The following is a 25,013-nucleotide window of genomic DNA, read 5'->3' as shown; positions in this document are numbered from 1 at the left end:
AGTAAAATACCTTAAGGAATGGAGACGCAAGAGGAACAATCCCACACAAGAAGAGAAGTTCCAAAGTTGCTACAGAAACGTGAGCACTTTTCCCTCTCTGCATGTCAATACCTGTTTCTAAGCACTCTCTTCTTTAATTTGTCTGTCCCTGGCAGCCTACACCCCTGTTGCTGGTTCCTGAAGAGCAAATTGCCTGATGGCAAAGGGCCCTCAGTGACAGTGCTGAGAAAGAAGGAAGGTAGATGACAATGGATGTCATTAGACTTTACCCAAGCAAATGCCTTATTTCTGGATCTGCCTTCTATGCTACAATGTCTGCAGGTTTCACACATGGTCTGTACTAAAAGCTCAGAACATTCAAGAGATTGTTAGTACTTAATTCATCCACAAAATATGTCACTTGCGCATTTTATTAAACTTACAATGTTATAATAATTCATAGTAGTTCCCTATCATTTTGATGTTCAGCTCAGAAAAAGAACAACTGAAAAACATGTTTTAACAACATTTAAAATAAAATAACTCACCAGACACAGAAGCTATGTTTAGACTAGTAAGTTAAACGGGACCACGTGACTATCTGTAGCATTAAAATACTAGAACCACCCCTGGCATGGTTTTGGCTTAAGCCAAAAAGCACTCACGTGAACAATTCACAGATACAGTCTGTGACTTAGCCCAGGCCAAGCAGTCATTCTCAACAGGAATTCTGTGTGCAGTCATCATGCCTTGGAGATCAGGAGTTTAACATCATGTCCCAGACAATCGCACTTGAATTTATTCAGACAACAGGTCTGATTAGTTTGATTATATAGATATTATCAGAAGGTTTTAATCATATAACTAACCCTCCTAAGCTTCTCGTGATGTAATTCAGGGTAGGAAACGCCAAAGGGCAACAATATAATCTCAGGAAGCTTCTCTCTTTTTGTTGAGTAGAGGAAGAGTCTACAAGAGTCTCTTAAGTCAAATACACAAAGTTAGCACAAGCTAAGAAGGCCATCTGAAGACCATTGATATGCAAAATTAAGAACAATGAAGTCATTATTGCAATGAGAACCAGTGTGGGGAAATGTACTAAAAAAGAAACAGTAGTAACTACTACAGATAAGTAGCAATCATCCTGACTCTCACTGGAGTTTTCTGGGTTTTTTTTAATGGCTACTTCCTTAACAACTGAAACCACTCCACATTCCAAACTAGCAGTGGAAGAGATGTCATTAGGATTTCCACTAAATAAAAGTACTAGTGGACACGCGTGTACACTTTGCTTCTATATTTCCACTAGCTTAATGAAACGGATAAATGCCCTCTAGTACTCTGTTTATATGATCCGACTTCATCAAATCCGACAAACAGTACCAGTGCAGCCTGTCTTATAAGCACTACGCTGATAAAACAGTACATCCCAGTGAAAAACAACAGAGATTTAGATATTTAGATTTAAAACTGAATTCTCCATTAGGCTAACTCAACTTGAAGGCAGCAGTCTAACAAACCAAGAGCTCACCCAAATTCCAGACAGGTTTTTACAGTCCTCTGAGATCTCATTCCTCAGCGTTACTGCTCTAGAACCAAAGCTAGCTCATACTCAGGTTTGTGTGAGCTCATGGTGAAGAGGTATACCCTTATATGGCTTACCAAACCATATTAGTCAAAACCTGCATAGTATGTTTCTTCCAAAACAAACACTTCTTAGAAGCCCTGATAATTATTTTTTCATTTCATCATCCTTTTGCAGGACAAAAGAAAATCCATCTTCAAAACATCACCCTGACAACAGACTACTCTGTGATCTAGACAGCTGTTGGCTTACCAACAGATTGCTACGACTACCTTCTCTGGAAAGTTTAACTGGGCATCGGGCACAAATTAACCCGGGTTCTCAAAACTTGTTCATAACTCTGCTGAAGTTATTGAAGGATACACTGTCACCATCTGACTCAAGACAAGACAGCAACAGCTCAGTTTTCAGCTTGGAAGAACTTCCAAAAATTTCACCTGCTTTCAGTTTCTTCACCTTCATGCAGATGAGATGCTACCATCTTGCCCAAGAACAGCGAGCTGACTAGTCAATTTTTCTGGAAGCTAAACAGATTCTCTAAAAGTCAGAGTTGCTGACTTAATTGAGTTACTCTGGATATGGTCCAGAAAAAGAAGTCTGCTTTGGTTTCAAGTGAGAGGGCTACAGTAACACAAAAGGGCTAAAAGAAAGAACTATGTACTTTCAAACTCCCAGAGACGCGAACATAATCTCTCACATTGTTCATTTCTTTGTTCTTCCATTCTCCTAGTTTAACCTTTCTTTTTCCACTTTTACCTCATCCCAAGAAACAGCTACCTTATGTCCATTTGACTGACTCATAAAACCACGACTTCATAAATGTTAAGTAACAATGCACTGTTTCTTAAGTCACATACTGATATATAAAAAGTACATCAAGGAGATACATGTGGGAATTTTTTCCTTTATTTTTGGGGTGAAATTTGATGGAAATTCTATGAGCCTTAAAATCTAAATATATCTTAATTACACTAACCACAATGTTTTACCCTTATTCTGTGACTTTGGAGCAATTTGTTTTTTAATGAATATGGAATGACAGCTTTCACACACTACTTAAATGTATTACTAAATATCAGGAGGAATTTAAGGAGAGATTTAAACAGTCCGTCCAGAAATAAATGTTAACTAAGGGCTACAAAAATTAAGTAGAAGGAAAGAGCTTAAAATAACAGAAATACTAGATTGGCTACTACATTTTAGGATCACAAGTCATATTACAAGGAACCAATTTGCTTGAGTAAATACTAGAGGAAGACAGCATGCAATGGTTCTATTACAGCTCACTCAATAAGTCTTGTTATCTGAAAACCAGACAATTTCTAAAAGGCCACTACCATACTACCTATAAAAATGCATGCAACTAAGAAGAAATAAAAGACGTTTCCACTTGGAACTCCAATCTAGACTTTCTAAAGGAATTGATGTCCAGAACACAAATATCATACTGTGTCGTTCAAATCCATGGATTTTGACATGTTAGTTGGTCAATTAAAAAAAAAAAAAAAAAAATCTTTTCATAAACAGTTAAACGCTTACCACTTTTTCAACATCTACTTCCTCTTCACTTGGGAAGTCAGAAGCACCATCCAGCATCTCATCAGCAGAATCATCAGTTTTTTCATCATCTTCATCCTCATCATCATCTTCCTCTTCTTCCTCTTCCATATCATCAGCAGTTATATCAATAGTGGCCATATAACCCTTTTTGTGATGCCTGGCCTCCTGCTCTGGTGTCAGGAAGTCACTTTTCTCAGATGTATCAGCTTTGTTATCCGCCTCACTTTTATTTTCTAAAGCGGGTACAATGCTAGATATTTTGCTCCAAGAACTGTTGACATGTGTTACAATGTCATGACCTGTTTTTATTTCTTCCTGAGAATCAAAAGCATCTTGCTCTTTGTTGTTACTGCCTTCCTGCCCAGCTATGTTTGCTTTACCCTCCTCGGCATCGACTGTATGCTTTTCTCCTGAAACATTATCCTGCTCTTCTGCAGAACTGATTTCAGGTTTACTTCCTTTTTTTTCGCTTATGCTTTCTGCTTCTGTAGAGCCCTTGTAGTCATTCCTTTCCATATCTGGCTGCACAGCATGGCCTTGGCATTCTTTTTTCTTCTGAGACAGTTCAGTCCCTCTCTGTTCCTTCTTGTTCTCCAGCTGTGTATCTTGCTCTTGTTGACTCTGTGACTGCCCAGAACTTGCCTTGTTCTCCTCCTTCATCTGTGTCTGTGCATCTCCTTCCTGCTCTTTCACTAGTTTCTCTTCCTGTTCAGCCTTTATTTGTCCCTTCCCATGGTTCTTTAACTGTGCAGTCTCCTGATTCTTGAGACTCTGTGGATGTGCACTATCTAGAGGAGCAACTAGAGACTGATCTGAAACTGTTTGTGGGTCATCAGAGTTAGCTGAAACAGCCTCCACTACAGTTTCAGAACTGACAGAATCCTCTTTCTCCTCAGAAGCCCCTTTTTCTTCCTCATCATTTGGCTTCTCACTGATGTAGGAATGGTCAGAGGATATGACATCTGCAGAAACATCATGCTGAGAAGAAGAGCTATCATCACAAGAAGTCTCTAGCACCTTTGAGTCCTTCTCCACCATCTCTAATGTAGTGGAATTTCTCTCAGGTGTGATTGTGCCAGATACTGACTCTTCTACATTATTTGACTGGTTAATTGACAACTCATTTTCTTCCTGTTTCCCATCTGACACTGTGACCTCGGACTCTGTAACTTCAATGTCATCTGAGCGTGAAGCCTTCCCATCCTCCTTCTGCTGAACAGCATCCAACTCTTTCTTGCATATTTTCCTGTAATCCTTCTTCATCTGAAGAGATGCAAAATGGTGAAGAATGGAGTTTGGCACAGTCTTCTGTCCTGGGAGCTGAAGTAAAGCAAAACTACCGGATTGTAAAGGTATGAGATTAGCAGTGGTAGCTGGCAGACCACCTGAGCTGCAGGTTATTTTAGACTCGGAGGCTGTTTGATTTGTCACGCTGCTAGCAGCAGGAGGAGAGATCCTCAGAGTCAGAGTGCCAGCCTGTGACACAAAACTTGTTACTGAAGGAAGAAGAGAAGATGCTTGAGTGGCTAGGTTAGATGTAGGGGATAACTTGGGTACCGTGGTTGGTACAGCTGAATTTGGGGCAGGAGAAGTGGAAGACACAGAGGAAGTGGGAGACACAGGTGATTCAGCAGGCTTAGAAGGTGCAGGCAACCGGATTCCTACAACAGATCCTGTGAGGAAAACAAAACATCAAGTAATACTTCCTCAAAATAGGTTTTTTTCTTTTAATTTTAGTATTTGATGCTGTACTAGAAGTAGCCAGCATTCTCAAGGATCACATTGTAATCGGGTATTTGATCACAAGTTCTCAGTGGAAGAGCTGGTACTGCATAAAAACATATAAACTGTTGAATTTCTATATGTAACACCCCAATAAAATACATGAGGTGGCTACTCCAAAACTAACAGATTTAATGGTAAATTCTAGCATTAAGCATTTTAATCAAAAAAGGCATTGCATTTAGGTGAAGTCCTCTGCATTTTACTTTCCTATTTAGTGGAAAACAGGAAAACTGGGATTTTCTCAAAAAAAAGAAAGAGATATTTAATTTTAAAATCCCTCCTTTTTCCCCTCAAAAAAGTGTTCCAAAAAGAAAAATTAGGACAAGATTACATGATTATACCACAATCTTTTTCAACTTAATGAACTCTTCTGCGGCGTTTCAGAACTCCATAAAACAAGGAGGAAAAACACCACCACTAGCAAGGAGTTTCTCTTGTACAGCAGAAGTCCCACAGCAGAAAGGAATTCAGTGAACTTTTTGACAGATTCTTTACTACACCTTATGCTCAAACCTCAACTAACACACAAGGTTATTTCCTCTGCTCCCCACAGTTTTGTCATGTACTGTGCTTGCTCTTGCCTCTCTCTTTTCAACACTATTGCTTCCCTCTCCTCAAGATGCTTTTTTATAAAGGGAGAACAGAAGATAAATCCTACTGGAAATGAAACATGCATTTATTATAAACATGTTTTATTTACAAATATGTACAACAGTATGCTCAAACATCCTATTTTCTGTCAGATACCTGCAATTTCTAACTCTTCGAACCCTGTCTTCAACTATGCACTAGAGAAACAGCTGAAAATAAAATTTTTTTCTTCTCACGCTCTAAGAAGGAAAAAACCCACCAATTTTGTACTGTAGCATAACATTCAATCTGAGTATCTACTGTAAAGGCACTAAAAAACCTGCAAACCAAACAAAAACAAAGCAGTGCATCCAATGAGATTCTTTTTAAGAGAATCTCCAACAAGAATTATTTTTAAATCACTAGATCAACAGAATTTCTTTTAAGTTATAATAGTACAATGGTCATGGCTCCATCGTCACACACACAGAGGCCCTTTTACTTGCTTCACACAAGTCCCAAATGTTGGTGACTTATTAACTGCACTTTCTGTGTTTTACACACATGGTATTTAAGTTGCTTTACACCTGCATAGTTACACTATGTTCAACTACTTACAAAGAACCAAATTAGAGTATTCAATTACTTCAGCAGGGGAAAGGAGCATCACAGAGACATTTATTACATTGTTCATTTCTGGGTAACACATCAGTCAGCCAAGAAAGAAACACTGGACTTTGTACCTGGATTGCGGAACATCACTGGCTGGACACTGGGCTGGGCACCTGCAGCTCGAAACTGATGCAGAGGGACAAGCTGAATTATTTGCCCATTAGGATGTCTGAACAGGTTCATACCACCAGTGTTCCTGAGAGGCTGAAGGATCATCCTCTGCCTCTGAGCAAGCTGTGTGTTGTTTACCGGTCGCAAAGCAGGAGATGCACCGGTCTGATGCACCGGAATCAGCAACAATCGAGGTCCTACACGTTTCTCTGTTCCAGGAGACATCTTCTGGGGAGTCGTACTTGTAGCTTGTGGAGTAGCGTCTTCTGAAACATTTTAAAAGTTATATAAAAATCAGCTTGAGATCAGCCTACATATCAGGCACTGTCCTTAATGAAAACAAGCACAAATACTTTGGAAAAAAAATGGATCTCTAAATTTGTTAGAAAGCATTTTTTTTTCTTTTTATTCGCAGAACACACATAGACCCAACCAGGCCAGAACAGTCTTTTTCATGCAGTTCCATCAACATTTCTTAACCATGACTCAGAAGACTTCCTTGTTAACAAAGACAGAGTAATTGCATACCTACTTCTTGGACTCCATGCCAACAGTGAAATTCTAGCAGTCATAACTGTGCTATACTTTTCTATGGGCCAAGAAATGATGTGAGGCTTCCAGCCCAATTCATAGGAGTCACTGACCAGATAGCTACATTTTTTTCCTCCTCTACCAGCTCAGGCTGGAATAAAACAAGCAACTTAAGAGATTACATTTCTTACCCTATTTTGGAAAGAAGGGTGAGGGAAGTGAATCTGTATTTAAATTGGGTTCTACAGCTGCAGACTGTATTCCAGCTATGAAACAGGCAAAATAAAAAAAAGGAAGTGTTTGCAGTAATAGCCCAAAGCACCTAAGCCTTACCTCTTTTTTGATTCAGTGAAGGACTTGAATTAACTCCTGATATTATAATCGGAACAGAGCCAGCAGAGGAAGTTGGTGTGGTCACCACAGATGTAGCTGTTACAGTTGTTGTTAGCACAACTGTAGAAGTAGATGTCGTGACAACAGGACAAGTAACAGTTGGTGGTGTTACTACAGTTTTAGGGAATGATGCGGTTACTACTGGTGCAACAACGCCTGTTGCTTTTGTTATGTTCACAGTGGCAGTAGGAGTGGTGGGTGAGGGAGTAGTACAGGTGTTGATTCCAGGTGTTGCAGGAGCAGCTGTGACTGTAATTGCAGGAGGAGAGCTGGCAGGTTCATTAGCTCTTGTTTGGCTAGGAGTGGTCACAGTAGATGCTGCCACACTGGTACTTTCCACAGTAACTGGAGTAGTGGTGGTGGCTGTAGTGACCCGAGGGGAGACTGCGCATTGAGCTGGAGATGGCCTTGAGGGAACCACAGGAGCGACAACCATTATCGGCATAGGCTTGATGCTGAACTTCTGCGGCCCTGATGCAGGCTGGCGTGTGCTTGCTCCAGGAATCTTCTGCTGTAGAGCTCCAGCTTTGTTCATCACAAACTGTGTGAACACACCACCAGGTGAGGGCCGGGCAGCTGCAAATAAAAACTTGCAGGTCAAAATTGTAACAGATTTCCTCTTTGCCTTTCATGATGTGCTACAATTGTAATTTCAGCATGAATTTGAGCCTCCATTTTCTTTGTACCTTGTAATTAAACTGCAACCTTTATGGCAGTCCTAAACATGCCTTACAGATTAGAAATATGTCTGCTTTCTTCCAGTTCTATGGCTTTTTGTTACATTTCTTCCTGGCCACACAACAGGATCAGGTCTTGAGGGGTTGTTCTTTATTGTGAAACTATGAACAGACAATTCTAATTACAGTATAAGAAAACAACACCTAAGTGAAATAATGGGCTCAAATTATTTTCTAAACCTCAAATTCTTCCTGTAACAGCTTGTGTGATCTTCCTCTCTTCACTGCTTCTTGGTTTTCATCCCCCTTCTACTGTGTCCACATCTTACACAGCCATGGGGGAAGAGGATGGGACGCAGATAGAGTTTGCCACGTCCCCTTCTCATTGCAGTAACATTCGTGCAACTGAGGACTGAATGGGACGCATTTAACCAATGGGAAGTAATGAATATTGGGAAGATCCTTTCCCTCATCCCTTGCTCTGCAAGGGTTCAGAATACTACACCTACATCACTCCAGATGCCTACAGATGAGTACAAGAGCACAGAGATTATGAAGCAAGCCCGACTTAAATATTGTAGTTATTTATGCGTATAGCATTTTTAACCCAGAATACGCCAGAATACTTAAATCATGTATGCAACAATCACTTCACCCATCAATGAAATGCAGCCAGCTCTTTAATATTGCATAAACACACAAAACAAGAAGTTTTATTACAGGACAAAACACCCAACACACCCATTTACATGGCAATGAAAATTTAGGCAGAAAGAAACAAAACAATCAATCAGAAATTAAAGTTTTGCCAGGACACAGGTAACATCCTCTCTTCTTGCAAAGCTTCTTCAGATCTTTAATTAACATGTGGGAAAATGTGGATGGGCACTAGTAAAGTGCAAAAGTGTAATAGCTAAAGGCACCTTCCTCTCTTGCCATGCCGGGGTAACCATTTCAGTACCAACTCAGACACAAGTACCACATGCTTCTTCCAATACTTTTTTTTTTTTTTAAACTCAAAGTGCTGACTAAGTCCAACCCTGTTTAGCTTGTGAAATCCAATGAGATTACAGGCCAGTGTGGTTATTGGCTGCACACCTGTTGTTTTGCTAATCCAGATTTGGACCATCTTGTCTTTCACTGCTGCTTTCACACATCTTTGGTGGTTACAAGAATTCCAATTATAAGTGCAACTTCATCAGAAAAAAAATAACAGCGAAGAGAACCACAGATTAGAGTGATCCTTTACTCATATTAAGTTAAATCTGTGTTTGATGAAAAACAATTAAAAATTATAGTAAGGAAACTCTCAGAACAAAAATCCAGGCTTAACATTCAGCATGCCTCCATCCACTCTTCCTTGTCTCTTGAAAATATGCTCTAGTAGCATTAATAAAAATAACTAATAGTCAACACCTGTAACCTTATTCTGAAGTCAAAATAAAACGTTCTGCTATAAAGAGATTATTTATTGCAGAGGCAGTTTAGGTAGGCAATGCAGCCATAGGCAGCATGCACTGTTGGATAGAAATCAACAGCAATGCTGTACACTCACTTTTTACTTCAGCTTCACGCAATTTAAAACACAGTAATAAGTTCCAACCTACCTATCTGTCTCTGTGCTGGGACATGGGTTTTCAGAGTCGTCACAGTGGGGGTTGAAGTAGTGCTGGTGGAAGATGTAGTTTTGGGAGTTGATGTTGTGGGCACCTGGACTGATGGTGTCCCAGAAGCAGCTGCTTTAGCATTGGATGCTACCTTGGAGATCACAGTACTGAGGATTGAGACACCAAGTACTGTGGGTCGCAGCCTGCCTGTGATATAAGCTGCTAGCCGACTGGCGGGATGTAATGCCCCCATCTGTCCCAAAAGCAGTTTGGCCTGAGGAAAGCTTTTATCATTAACCTGAAAAAAGTGGAAAAGGGAAATTTTGTGAAAAGAATGCTAATTCACCACCTCTGGAGAGGTGTTTCATTCCATGGGATTTCCAAGTGTCTTTTTCAAAAAAACCATTGCAATTCAGAATGGGAACTCCTCATTTCCTTGCTGCCCAGGAGAACTTCAAACAACTCTGTTATATCTTTATAATACAGATTTTAGAAGCTACTTAGACTCTCACATAGAATCACAGAGTCCAAAGGAGCACGTGAAATCACTGAAATTAGACCGAGTGAAGCTAGCACTTATTTTTCCTGTCCCTTACTTATGCTACAATTCTGAATAAAAACGGGTCCCAAATTCGAGGACAATTTTGGATAAAATTCTCAAACCTAATTAACACCTAGCATCACAGAAGAAAGAATACTTATGTCATATACATTGGGACAAAACTCTAAAGAGCATGTAAAAGATTTATCAGCTTTTTTCTTATCTGTACTGCCATTTGATACTGCAATTGAGGTACGATGAGTTGACTAACTTCAAATTCAGAGTTGTAGTGGTAACTGACTGCATGGGAGAGATTAAATAGAACATCTTTCTGAATGTTAGGCTTTATGCCTACTGGTCAATGGGAAGGTTTGGCAGTGTTGCATTTCACTTTCAGGTTGTAATAGCTTTTAAAAGCCAAATACGTTTAACGCACTACTAAATAAGGTCTTGACTCTTTTTATTGATCAACCTTTATTAAAAATAAGAAATCTCCCCCTACATTTTTCTCTCCACTAGCTTTTCTTTGTGAAGATGCCAGATCTTCAAAGTATCATGAAAATAAATTTTACTCTTATTTTCAATTTGTATGCCTTCTCTGGAAGTGGTATTACTATAAATACAAATACCTTTGACTAAAAAAGATCTTCATCCTAGCCCTACAGTTCCTATGACCAATTCATAATACCAAGTTGGCAGCATGAATCTGCAGGGAAAGAACTCACTTTGAATTCAGGATGATGAAGCCTCTTGATGAACAACATATATTCTATTTGCAGGCTATTAGTGAAGATTAACAGCAAGCTGTATCAAAAAGCAATTTAATGTTTACAGTTCCATTTTAAAGCTTTGTCCCAGTGTACGCTTCCTCAGAAAATATTCTTTTGTGGCCTCTAACAGCCATTCATTTAGAAGTATTATCTGTCAAATGCATCTGCAGGGAGTTTTCCAAAGCACCAAAAAGATCTTGAAAGAGATGCTGTGCTTGGGCCAACAAGGCCCAAATAGCCAAAAGGACAAGCTAAACCATCAGATTTCAGACTTCCAATCAGATTTCCTGTTATTGAATCAATGTTGGAAGGGACGCGCTTATGGAGAGGCAGGAATGCCCCCAGATACTAGGAATCCTTGTCTGGACAGGCAAAAGACTAGGTAGACAAATTAAAGAGTGTTCTCCCCTTCAAGGAGTTCTGGGATACTGGATGAAACTGAATCTAATCTCCACAGTAAAGGCAGAGAGACCCACCTGAATCAAGCCTGAGGGGCTCATATTAGCTTTGCGTTTGTAGACGACCAGCTTTCCCGCAGGAGAAATCCCTGCATAAAAAGGCAAGCCTTTGCCCCCATGCAACTTCTCCCGCAGTTTGTCCAATGTGTCTGCCCGCAAGAACTTTATATTTTCTGGGGTTTTGTGTGACGGCACTCTGCTATCAGGAGTCTTCAAGACAGGTATCTCAGGCTTCTCATCCTTGTCCTGGTAGGACGGCACTGAAATTTTGACTCTGGAGGAGTAGACAGGAGGGTGGTTCTCATCCTGGGCCTTGTGTTCCGAAGCCAATTCAATAATGAAGCTACCAACTTTGAGGCAGTGTGGCACGTTACTGTTGATATGTTGTGATAAGATGGTCAAGATCTTACTGTGATCTTCCTCCCAGTTGCAGTCAGAGATAATCTCGATAAGTTTGGTTGGTCCACCTGGAGTGGTGTGATGAACATAGGAGGTGGAGGAAGAGTCCCCCTCACTACGGGAAGACCACCAGCTTTTCTCTGAGAAAGAATTGAAATAGGTTTCTGCAATACTATGGCATTTTAATCACCTGGATATTAAAACAGTTTTATTCTGCCCACACCTCCACCCTTGTCTCAGCTGCAGGGCAACAATAAGTAAAAGAACTGTTCAAAGCATCACTTCCCCTTGCAGAGCTTCACAAGCAAGTAAAAATTCACTGCAAAACTAAAGTAACTTTCTCACAGTTCATTCCCTGCAGCCATACCATCTCAGGTTGTATCCCATTGCATCACAAGCTAAACAAAGCTGGGTTGTTTCAGTACATGGATGAAAGATCTCCAAGCAACACCAACATGCAGTAGAAAGCATCGCTGGTTATTCAAGAGATGGCACTTTTCTCTTGGAGTCAGAAAAATACCGTTATTGGACACTGGTCCGAGGGGCAAACATGCCACTAGCAGAATTGTCTTTTGCAGGAGATGTATAACAGAAGCATGACCTTTTGTTGTCATTAGAGATCCAACGTCACTTTTTGCAAAACTGTAAGGATGTTGAGCCCTGTGTCCTGGCCATTTTAATTTCACCTATCAATTCACCAGCGTTTTCAACTAGTTGTATTATCTTCCCATTCCCATCCTTAAATGTAGAGCGTGCTGTTGTATATATTAAACTGTGAAAAAATTCAGCTCAAAAAGACAGCTATATTTCATTAGTGGATGACACAATGCCTCTAGTATACGTCTCATTTTAAAGTTCTTAACATGATTTGGGCCACTTCAGACTGAATGAGAACACAGATGTCTAGCCTACTTCTTTATGAACTAGAAACTCAAACCCAGTATATATCATGTAGCAAAACTTCAATTCAACCTTTCAACTTGAACTAAAAGAATTCAACATCAAACAACTCCAAATATAGGCGCTTCTTTGTCCCATATGGTTCTAAGCAGAGAACATGAGGATCCCGTCCTTACAGGATCTCATCCTCCCACTTGGATCATTATTAATTCTTCAGTAACTATAAAATAATAGTAAGGAAAAAAAAGAGAGGGGGAAAAAAAAACCCAGACAAACCACGAACAGTGATCTCCATTCCTTCCCAAGTATCTGATTATCACTCTTGAAGACAAGTCTGCTGTACAATATATTTTATTGCTAAATAAGCTACGGCAATACTGGTCATGTTAACCTTAGAGCAACAGCAAATAATAGATATTTAGCCTACTGTATCTCCCATGTGACACACACACACAACTGCTTAAGAAAACAGGAAACTGTAAGCACATCATAAGATCTTTTATTGACAACTGTAATAACTCCCCCAGCAAATGGACTTTTGTTTCACCATTAGCTGCAACTTAAAAAAAAAAAAAAGGCAGAAAAAACACCCACAAAAATGTGGAACTACCAAGAAGTCGAATTATACTCAAGACTCGGCTCTTACCTCCTGATTTATCATTGTCTTTGTCTATCTCACAGGTTGCCTTCTCAGGAGGCTGAAGCTCTGGTTCATGCTCCTGCAGGAGGAAAGAAATGGAAGAAAAATATTCACCCTGTGTTTCTCTCTTCTACACTAAAAATCACATCACAAAATAAACTAGTTCATCATACCGTCACCCTGAATCATAAAACATACACTAATTTGACAATGTTACAATTTTCAACTTAGAACAGCTCTTTTAACAATGAACTTTTAAGCCTTACTTGATAATGCACTTGGCAACCAGGAATTTCCACATACAAGACAATTTCTATCATAGTAAAAAGATACATCTACCAGCACTGCCAGGCGATTTAGGCTCCGGGCCCAACAGCCCTATCACCATCAAATGTAAGTCAAGCCCTCACGTCACGTAGGAGTTCCTGGGGAAAAAATTACTTCAACATTTTCAGTATCTCTCCCTGTTCTATGATACGTGCTATTCACAGTGTAACTTCTTACCTTTATACTAGAACTCTGTGAATCACTTTTGTCTTTCTGTTGCTTTTTCTCCTCTCTCCTGCGTTCATATGCTCGGACCCTTGCACAAGTCATCATACTTTCAAAATACAAGTAGACAGGATCCTTGTCCTCCTCTCGAATCTACCAAAAAAGAAAAGAAAACCTCTTCATTCCATATGCACATTAGAAAGCAAAACTTCTCATGAATCTAACAACACTTCAACATTAATGCTTCAACAGTAAGTGTCAAAAGAAAAGTCTAGCATGTGAAGCTGAATCTGCTCTCTTAGTATCAGATAGCCCAGTCTACATCATGCTTCCAAATTACATATTCAGGGCAGTGGGGGGAACAGACCACCACCCTCAAAAACCCAAACCCACTCATATACTCTTTTAAGTGGGGAAAAGAGTCTTAAGTGCCACGTGTTGTCTAGCATTATCTGGTATACGTTAAATAGCAACACTGGAATGTTTGTTCTTCAGACATAATTAGACACAACTCTACAGATGTTGTTGCTTTTGTTAGATACTAAGGTGAGAGGAGAGGCAAATACAGATTCTTCCAACATTAGCAGTGAAGCCTCAAACAAGAACAAAAAAAGAGACTCCAGAACTACACTGAACACTGTGTGTCTTTAACCCAATTTTTTTTGCAAGTAACTCATTAATCAGAGAGACTTCACTACGCAGTTAACTTTTACAAACATTACAGGACCAGCAATCGTTTTTGCCAGAAAGAGCATATATTATTGCATTTTTTAAATGAGTCTATTAGTGAATCATAACCCCCTTTCACCATCTGTGTATTGCTCCAGTAAATTCTCAACAGAAGACAGACAGTTAAAGATTTACACACACTCAATTCATCCTAACTTACCAACATACCTATGGGCTGTCAGTCTTAGGCTTTCATCTCAAATTTCATACAAAATGGCCTAGCACAGAAGCTTTTGGCAGTGTTTGCTTTAATTTTCAATACAAAGAAAAACAAGTGCATCTCTTTTCCTTTCTTACCACTGGATTGGGTTTAGGAGTATACACTCTGCCTGGTTTCATTCCACTGGAAGATCTATGCTTAGTAGAAGGCAAAACTTCAGGGTTGGGCAGTACTGCAGATTTAACGGGTTCAATAACAGATGGCGTTGGTATGTAAATTGGCTCTGGATCTATTTCACCTTCTACTTTCACCCACAACGGGCAATTCCTAATAGGCTGTTCTGGCTCCGAGTCACAGATAGCTGAAAAAGAGGAAAAAAACCCAGCACTTACTTATAAACGAAACACCATTTAACACAGCAGCAATAGAAATTTTTGTTTGAGCCTGAGGTGTAGCCATGTAACAATCACTAGTTCATACTACCAGAAAATACTACTGGTGGTTTTTCTTGCCTCAAATTCTAGCCAAAATTGACTGGGCTTTGTCGACAAGAAAGAGGCAATGAAAATAGAAGTGATTCTACACTAATTATTCTTTCTCAGTTGTACGGTGATAGCAGATACGAAAAAAACCTTGAAGAATTAGTGATCTTCATTGATGCTGTATACTTAAAAATTATAAACACCCCAAAAAAAACCCAGACATTATACTACAGCTCTATGGAAGAATTCATTTATTCCAGTGGAACGCGAGATAACACCATGTTTGTGTTTAGCTACTGCTAAAAGTACTACTAGCAAGAAAGTAAAATGTAAAGTTATGGTCAATTTCTACCAATTTAGGTTTCTGAGCACACCTTAGGTCAGATTTGAAACTACCGTAAATCACTATATTTCCACTGAAGTCAATGAACTATGCAGCTATATACAGCAACTGATACTACAGGTCTAGATACTCGGTAAGAGGGAAAGGAAACAGCGCTATGACAGTGAAGATTACCAACAACGATAGCAGTAATTATATCCTTACTCTTTGAAGATATTTGGAAAGGTTAAGCAAGAGTTTAAATTATCAAAAAGAAACTCCAGCTACTTGACCACAATAAACAACTAAGTAGCGCTCAAAATGCTGATCAGCTAAGAGTTTAAAAAGAAGGAAAAGGTGTTATTTCCTGCTACTCTGCTATACAAAAGCAGACGTTACAGCCATCTCTTGGAATTCACTCTCAATTTCTGGATTTAGAAATGGCATCACTACTACATCCTAATAAAAACGTCCACCAAGATGAGTGGTTTCTCCAAAGCCGCAAGTAATCACTTTTGCCCAGCAATACTCACTGTATTCCACCCTTTTTCTCTTCTTCTTATCTTTCTGCTTCAGGTCATCCTCCTCCCCGTCACCCTCTTCTTCCACATCTTCATCCTCTTGCTGATCTTCTTGTGTTCCATAGAACACAAGATTTCCACGTACAGCCTTTTTCATTATTTTCTTATGTTTTGATCCTCCCTTCACCAGCAACACTCTTCTTTTCAAGCAAGTGCAACCAAACATACAATCTGGCCTGCGGCAGTGGGTAGGCTGACGTTTCTCCAGTGCTAGACTTGCACATATGCAACCCAGTCGACAGAAATCATTATTGCAAGGAGGTGCTCGTCGTCTTATTATTTTGTGGATAGGTTTGTTTTTGAGAGAAGCCTAAAAAAGTTTTAAAGAAATATACACTTCAAATTTTAGTAAGAGGAAATTTTAGTAAGATTAAATCAAGCATATGCAAAAATGCTATTCAAAGTTCATTTAGAATAACACTTCCAACTACATGGTTTACATATGAAAATTTGTCATCTATACTGAAAAAAAGCAGAACAGACAAGAGTTTGCATTTGAAGTCGTCCGAGAGGCAATATGAGACAGCTAAACCATCTTGGTAAACTAGGATGTGAAGAAATCAAAAGAGTTTATCAACATGGCCAGCAGGTAGAGGGAGATATTCTACTCCACTCTGAGATCACACCTATAATATTGCATCCAGCTCTGGAGCCCTCAACATGGACATGGACCCGTGTGAGAAGGTCCAGAGGAGGGCCACGAAAATGATCAGAGGGCTGGAGCGCCTCTCCTATGAAGACAGGCTGAAAGAGTTGAAGTTGTTCAGGCTGGAGAAGAGATGACTCCGAGGAGACCTTAGAGCAGCTTTCCAGTATCTGAAGGGGGCCTACAAGAAAGCTGGAGAGGGACTTTTTAGAAGGGCGTGTAGTGATAGGATGAGGGAGAATAGTTTCAAACTGGAAGAGGGGAGATTTAGAATAGATATTAGGAAGAAATTTTTCACTATGAGGATGGTGAGGCACTGGAACAAATTGCCCAGGGAAGTTGTGGAGGCCCCATCCCTGGAGGTGTTCAAGGCCAGGCTGGATGGGGCTTTGAGCAACCTGGTCTAGTGGGAGGTGTCCCTGCCCCATGGCAGAGGGGTTGGAACTCTATGATCGCTAAGGTCCCTTCCAACCTAAACCATTCTATGATTCTATGTGACAACCAAATTACCTGACCAGTATTTTTCTCCAGTTAGTTTAACCGAAAAAAAAAGAAAAAGTGACAAATAGTAAGGAAATGCAGTTACTGAATAGCAATTGTATTAACCAGAATTTTTAATAGTGAAAATTTGAGGTAACTCAAATTATTAATGATTCATATCAAGACACTTATCACAATTAGTTTTTTCACGTAATGTTAAGTCAGCACTTCTCAACTTTCACTACAAAGACTACACCACAAAGGAACATCATGCTTTGTCATGCTCCTTAGCAGCTTTAGTCTTATTTTCTGCATCTATATGCAACATCAACAAGTGCACAGATTTGGAAAAGCAACAGTACAGAAAGGAAGGAAACCATTACAGACATACCTGAGCTGTAAGCAGGGTTGCCAGAGAGATATCTGCTCGTTCTTCTGTAATATAGGTCCGTGGTTTGCCATCCCAGAGAGCACAGTCTTCTAAGTCCATTAACTTCACCTGAGATTTAGACAAACCTGGTGGACGAGTTGATTGTTGCTGTTGTGGTACTTGGCGCAAACTAATCTGCTTTGGAAGTACATTTTCATCCAGAGCTGGCACCACAAAACTATCTGCTTGGCTAGTCAAACTGCTATTTGAGACAGACTTAGCAGCCTTTTCCCCTGATGCTGAAGAGTTCTGTTTCTGCTTTGCAGGAAAAGGTGAAGGCAGTATAGGCTTGTAAGATGATTTTCCTCTGTTTGTAGATGTCTGTCTGTTTTGAGCCTTTGTCTTCCTAGAGGAAGATGACAGAGGAACAGGCTTGAACGTATAAGATGTTGATGGAATTATGGTGGACTGCTTCTTTAAAACACTGTCAAGTGTTCGCACATAGCTAGTGCTCTTAGTAGGAAGCTGATACACCACAGGAGAAGTGGGAGTGCTAGAAGAGAATCCCATACTCGTTTCCATCAACTTCCCTTCATTTTCCAGGTACTCATCCAGCTTGTCACTACAGAACGCTGAGCGATTCTTCAAGGAACCTTCTGAACTGCCACCTAAGCAAACAAAGAGCACTTTAATTACCTCCTGGGAAAACATACTGACAAATCTTGTAATAATTAAAAAATACAGAAGAGGTAAATACCTCTCTAAAATATATATATACACACAATTCTTTTAGAAAAGTACAACACAGGCACGCCAAATATAATCCACTCTGAAAGATGACCAGCTGTCTGAACAACTGTTTTTGTGGAGATTTTACACGTGTATTCATTAATGAAAATAGTAAGCCTTCAACAGGCAGTGCTTCTAAGCAACACACTTCGTCTTTCCTGGACATCTACCCTACCTGGTACACCACAATATATCTGGAATATCCCAAGACAACACTGTATGAAAGGGCAGAAAGTACAATATAAATATTCAATCTAATTATAAAGTAAAAATTGATGTATTGCCAAATATCCATTTCTCCCTGAGGCAGGGTAAAGTAATCAAATACGTAAGGAATATCTATTCTAACTGGGGTTAAAAACAAAATGATATAAATGAAAATCACTCTAGTTCATTAGGGTCCCTGGGGCAACAGAATTCTGAAACTACCATACTTCCAAGTAAACTCAAAACTGACGAACAAAATCAAAACTATTACAGCTCTGATCTCCCCTCAAGCCTTCAGTGTAAAACATAACACGCGTTTTTTTTGTTTTTTTCTTAGAATAGGTTTCTCTCTTCCCTATAAACCTCCATTCTGACCATGGATTCAATGCAACAACAACAAAAAAATCTTTATTCATGACAGTTTCAATATAAAAAAAATAAAACCTCTCATTCAGACACACACAATTACCAAACTGCAAGACCTACGGAACGGCAAGAAAAAGGTCATGTGTTGGAAATATGTACATTGACCTCTTTTTTTTTTTTTTTTTTTTTTACCTTCATTTCTAGAAGCACCGTGAAGCTTCCCTCGCCAGCCTTTGATTTTCGTGAAATCATTTGTCTTTCCTGTCCTGGAAACAAAAGGAAATCCGGTATCTGGAAAAGAAGAAACTAGCCTCAGTTTATGAACCAAGCTTGATTTCACCAATGTCCTAGCAAACTCTGCTTATTTCTTGTCAGGGACAGACGAACCATAGTAAATCAAAAGGCTGAATAAAGAGACTTGATCTTTGCTTTTTTTTTTTTTTTTAATTAACAGAATACTTAACAAAGCCAAGCTTCCTATAGAGTTCTGCTGCATGGCCATGCATCTGCTATCCCATACAAAAAAAGATGTCTTCTCCTGTATTTTCAGTTTTAGTCTCCTTAGCAATGGTGCAAGCAGTTGATTCCAAAACTCAAAACGGGTAAATCAGCAAGTTAGCAGGCTAAAACAGAGCAGGCAGGTTTTAAGCTGATCCTACAACCTCTCTCAGTGAGGAAAGTAATTTGAGTGTTTCCCCTCAATAGAGCCAATGACTTTTATAAGACCTGTAAAAACTTTTGATGTTTGCTGTTCTGCCAAATTCAGCTGAGTATCAATTAAGGGTAGAAACAAGGAATATTCACAAAAGGCAAACAGCAACACCTCTGTCAAGTTATCCATCAGCTCTGGGAGCTAAGTTGGAATGCAAAAATACTAATAGGGATCTGTGTGGCTGTTTTACATATTGCTAGGCTAGAAACAATCGCGTTTGACACTGAGCTGACTGAGGTCTTCTGAATTGAATCTACCTCTTTTCCAGTGTAAACAAAGCTGAGATACAACGTCTGCCTCTCTATCAGCTCCCAAAAGCAGCAGACACAGTAATCAGAGTATTAAAGTAGGAGGAGGAGGTAAGCAGGAGAAACATAAGCACCCCTATACTTTGTCCAGCCAGTTTATTATTAAAAACAGTATCTACTAACAGTATTAGACTCATACTTGTTTGGATACCAAATAAGTTTAAAAAAGCACAATTAGTCAGCACTTTTGTAATAAATAATTATCATAAAGTTATCAGTTAGCCCTCAAGTGGCACTTCAAGCTCTTCTGGAAAGTTCTGATGCTCAGCTCTGTGAAAGACAACTTTTTTGTTTCGCACGTGAGCAACATCAGAAAAACATAGATTGCTTAGGCTTTTTCTGAGCCATTTGAGAGTAGTTAGTGTGCACATTTACATTTAGAAAAAACAGCTCAAATTGACAAAACATGCCATATAAAATAAGCTAGACAGATACTATTACTGGATCACAACCACCACAAAATTGAAGGCTAAAGACAACTGGCCAGAATCACTTAGGACTCCTTGGCCAGTAACCACATAATGATTTAAAGAAATTCTCGCATTTTGTCATTTTAGTCTGCTTTAATCTCTTTAAGATATCAAGTTCAACCAAATGTCCACTCCCTCCTCCTGATCCTTGACAATGAAAAGTTAATACTTGAGATTTCAGCAAATTCATATTCGACCCACCTGGAGAATTGGGATTGGTCCCTGGATAGCTCCACAAGGAGTAATTTGAGTAGGAAAGAGGAAGCTGCACACCCAGGTATTTCAAGTCGATGCTCATGGTTGGGTCCACAGAATTCAATTTCAGTCCCACTACAAGAGGCAAGTATCAGTAAATGTCTCAATGCAGCAAGATGTTAGGAAAAAGAAAGTCAAGGTATTTACCAAAAAATAAACCGGCAAGTTACATACAGGGTTTTCTTGCATTTACCCATCATTTTAAGAGACCTGAAAAAGAGCAGTAGCAACTATATCTGTTAGTTACACTGGATTTGCAGCAGGTACAAACTAAACAGTATTTTAGGGAATGTGAAATCAAGAAAAAGATGGAATTACTTTTCAGTTTTCTTGATTACTACTGAAGTTTCCACAGAAATTTATTAACGACAGTGTCAGTGTTGTAATAACTCTTGCAATAAAAGTTTTTTGCTTGTTCATTTTTTGAAGTTAGCACAGTTTACATCCTTGAAGGCTAGAGTTACTGCCTGAACCCAACCCAGCTGACTATTTGACATTTCATGACTACATAAATTATCAATCCTGCCAGTGATACTTACACATCCCATTCTCTACTGAAACCTATTCTTGTGTAAGAACATATACCACTCATGCTTCAGTTTCAACCAGCAATAAAAGACAAGAGCAAACCACATTTTAGTTCTGAAGAAGTGAGTGTGCATGTTTTCAAATTACGATATAAGCCAAGTTGTATTCTGACAGTGCTCTCAGGACTAATTCATCATTCATCAAATGATCCAGTTCTCAGTAGGTTATTTTATTCTAGGCTTAGCAGTTCATAATAAAACACTTTTTTCCTTGAAGCATGGGAAAAAAATGCTATAAAGAAACTAAACAATCCATGTTGTTGATGCCACTGCAAATGCCTGTAACATCTTCCTTCATCAACTCCCCCAAAAATACTCAATTTGAATGACTTCACTTGGTCACAAAAGGTATCTTTGTCCATGGCAAAACAAATACAGAAATGCTGAGAAAAAAGAAGCTAGCAAATTTGACTTAGTAGCTTTTTCAGAAAATACTGTTACACTGAATTCAAGAAATGACTTCTCAATCAAATACAGCTTACAGTCTGGAGTTGAGAACATCTGTTTTGCTTTCAAGCTACAGAAACCTACAAATGTTGCTCCTGTTGCCAACAAGTCTGAAATTCATGTATTAAATATGTGAGTTTTGAAATTGAAAATGTATGACTTGACAAAGGCTCAGGACGCATAAAGTAGTATTTTCACATACAGTAGAAACCTTGTGTTGGTAGTACACGTTTATGTTCATAAGTGGCAACACATTGATCTGATTCCTGGCAGCCTAAAACCAATCAACATGCAACAAATCTCAGATGTGGTTGTTTAAAGGGATACTGTTATCAAAGACAGTCTAGTGAGATATAATTTTCAAATCTACATAGGGAAAAAAGCAGCAAGCAACTCAATCCAGCATTTTGTATAAAAACATGTCAACTGCCAAATGTCAAGATGCCATCCATTTCTTTTGAAACTCAATTTAAAACAAAATGTAAAGAGCACACAATTTATTCTTCTTGATGCTCCATTTGAATTATTCTATCTTCAAAAACAAGCCTAGCTTTGTTTAACACTCAAACAAAAATAAGAACATCACCCATACACAAAATTGACTATTTCAGTTTAGGATCATGAAGTAGAAAGCACCCAGAAAAAAAACCCAGAGGATCACTCTAACAAATGCAATATGGAATGAATGCAGACAGCCTAAAGAGAATAAATGGTAACAGTAAGTATATGTCAGTACAGACATCACTATACGTGAAACGCGAACTACCATTTTTATCAATTTCTACCATCCCCAGTATTGCTAAATTTCAATTGTTGTAATCAAATAGTAGCAAATGAAGAACCATCTCCTTCAAAACTTTCTCCTCTCTATCAGATGCAGCTGCTAAATCTGATATACAATGCTTGAAACAGTGCCTTTGATTTCCAGGAATATAATAAGGAATTCAAATCAGCTCAGACAGAAGAGACATCCCATAGCATCCCAGTACTCCAGCAGGAGCTTTTCTTCTAACACGCTTAAGTTGAATTCCCTTCTTTTTGATGCATCTTCTTCTTGCAGTCCTGGTGTCTCTAAAGATCTAGTTAGCCTCAACCACCATTTTCTTAACTTCACAAATCAACAGCAATTGTGGGGTTCAGATACAGCTCCAACACATCCTCAGTGAATCTCAAAAAGAAACTTAAGCTTCTCAACTACACTGTTTAAAACCAAAAGGAGAGTTAACATCAAAATTGCTATGTCCATTTCCCATACTGCAGTGAGGGCAAGAAAGCCAGTAAGCTTCTACAAAATGGCCGAAAGCACATTGAGAAACACACGCTTCACATCTTCCAGACCGAAGAGAACCATGTCTCTTTGCCTGTTCTGTAGTAGATGACAATACTGATTAGTCATGATCTGTGGCCAAGAAATTTTGGAGAATAAGTATCAGAATCAAGAAGGCTAATGAGGCTGCACTAAGCTCCAGGATGCTACTTAGAATCAGTATGTCTGGGAAAAGATACAGCCCCTAAGTCTGGCCTAGAGGCATTCCTCAGCCGCCTTCTTATAGAATCAGAATTGTCTAGGTTGGAAGAGACCCTTGGGATCATCGAGTCCAACCATCTACCCTACTCTACAAAGTTCTCCCCTACACCATATCCCCCAACACCACATCTAAACGTCTCTTAAACACATCCAGGGATGGTGACTCAACCACCTCCCTGGGCAGTCTATTCCAATGCCCGACCACTCTTTTTGTGAAAGATTCTTTCCTAATGTTCAGTCTAAATCTACCCTGTTGGAGCTTGAAGCCATTCCCTCTTGTTCTGTCATTAATTACCTGTGAGAAGAGACCAGCACCAACCTCTCTACAGTGTCTTTTCAAATAGTTGTAGAGAGCGATGAGGTCTCCTCTGAGCCTCCTCCTCCTCAAACTAAACAGTCCCAGCTCCTTCAACTGCTCTTCATATGATTTGTTTGCTAGGCCTTTCACCAGTTTCGTTGCCCTCCTCTGCACTCGCTCTAGCACCTCGATCTCTCTCTTGTATTGAGGTGCCCAAAACTGGACACAATACTCAAGGTGTGGCCTCACCAGCGCTGAGTACAGGGGCACAATCACCTCCCTACTTCTGCTGGCCACGCTATTTCTAATACAAGCCAGGATGCCGTTGGCTTTCTTGGCCACCTGGGCACACTGCCAGTTCATATTCAGCCACTTGTCAATTAGAACCCCCAGGTCTCTTTCTGCCAGGCAGCTTTCCAGCCACACTTCCAAGCCTGCAGCGCTGCATGGGGTTATTGTGGTCCAAGTGCAGAACCTGGCACTTGCCCCTTGTTGAAACTCATACCATTGATGTTGGCTCAATGATCCAATCTAAGTCTCTCTGTAGAGCTTCCCTATCCTGCTTAACTTGGTGTCATCTGCAAACTTGCTGATGATACACCCTATGTCCTTATCAAGACATCAATAAAGATGTTGAACAGAAATGGTCCCAACACTGAGCCCTGAGGCACACCACTTGTGACCGGCCACCAGCTGGATTTAAATCCATTGAGCACCACTCTTTGGGACCTTCCAGTTAGCCAGTTAGCTGGATCAAGCCAGTGCTTGATCCAGCGGATCGTATGCTCATCCAGGCTGTGCGAAGCCAGTTTTTCCACGAGAATTGTATGGGGGACAGTATCGAATGCTTTTCGAAAGTCCAGGTATACAATATCAACAGCCTTTCCCTCGTCCAATATTCTGGTAATCTTGTCATAGAAGGAGATCAGGTTCGTCTGGCAGGACCTGCCTTCCATAAACCCATGCTGACTAGGCCTGATCCCCTGGTTGCCCATTATGTGGGTTTTGATGGCACTCAAGATGACCTGCTCTATAACCTTCCCTGGTATGGAGGTTAGACTGACAGGTCTATAGTTACCTGTATCCTCCTTTTTGCCTTTCTTATAGATGGGTGTTACATTTGCCACCCTCCAGTCCATTGGGACCTCCCCAGTTAGCCACGATTTGGCTATGATTATGTCTTACTGATGATGTTGTGGGGAAAGAGAGAGAAGGGGGAAAAAAACCCCAACCAAACACAAAAAACAATCCCTCTTCTCTCCATTAACATCATTGTCTTCCTTCCCCGATCTCAAGTCTGCAATGGAAGGCAAAAGATCTGTAACATTTTGGAAGGAGAAGGTAATCCGAATAAAGATTGATTCCAGTTCACATGCAGCAGCTGAAGTCTAACAAGTATATGTATTGTAATTCATTTCACAGCCTGATCAAATTACATTTGTATCTGCCTGTAGTAATGCTCTCACTGTGAATAGTCTTCACATAACTTCTTTTCCCTCTAAAAATTAAACAGGTGAGGGTCATTCTCTTCATTGCCGAATTACAATTTCCCCATTTAACAGGCTCAGCAGATTACCATTCAGCACTGGAAATGATGGCCACAAGT

General features: G+C 39.7%; 1 protein-coding gene across 1 annotated transcript in view; it reads right to left on the bottom strand.

Annotated features, from left to right (window-relative positions):
• The window catches only part of MGA (MAX dimerization protein MGA), a 66,449-nt gene that overhangs the window by 18,233 nt on the left and 23,203 nt on the right, over positions 1–25,013 (bottom strand). Inside the window, exons 6-17 of the mRNA XM_082484742.1 lie at positions 20,494–20,622; positions 18,995–19,093; positions 17,462–18,108; positions 15,897–16,254; positions 14,697–14,920; positions 13,683–13,823; positions 13,185–13,257; positions 11,258–11,778; positions 9,471–9,768; positions 7,127–7,762; positions 6,223–6,528; positions 3,104–4,797 (exon numbers count right to left, since the gene is read on the bottom strand). Coding sequence (XP_082340868.1) covers positions 3,104–4,797; positions 6,223–6,528; positions 7,127–7,762; positions 9,471–9,768; positions 11,258–11,778; positions 13,185–13,257; positions 13,683–13,823; positions 14,697–14,920; positions 15,897–16,254; positions 17,462–18,108; positions 18,995–19,093; positions 20,494–20,622 — 5,126 coding nt within the window. The remainder of the gene's footprint in view (positions 1–3,103; positions 4,798–6,222; positions 6,529–7,126; positions 7,763–9,470; positions 9,769–11,257; positions 11,779–13,184; positions 13,258–13,682; positions 13,824–14,696; positions 14,921–15,896; positions 16,255–17,461; positions 18,109–18,994; positions 19,094–20,493; positions 20,623–25,013) is intronic.

This window comes from Vanellus vanellus (genome assembly GCF_965231255.1).
Source record: "Vanellus vanellus genome assembly, chromosome: 6".
NCBI lineage: Eukaryota > Metazoa > Chordata > Aves > Charadriiformes > Charadriidae > Vanellus > Vanellus vanellus.
Note: the sequence above shows the minus strand (reverse complement) of the source record. Positions and strands in the feature narration are given on the sequence as shown.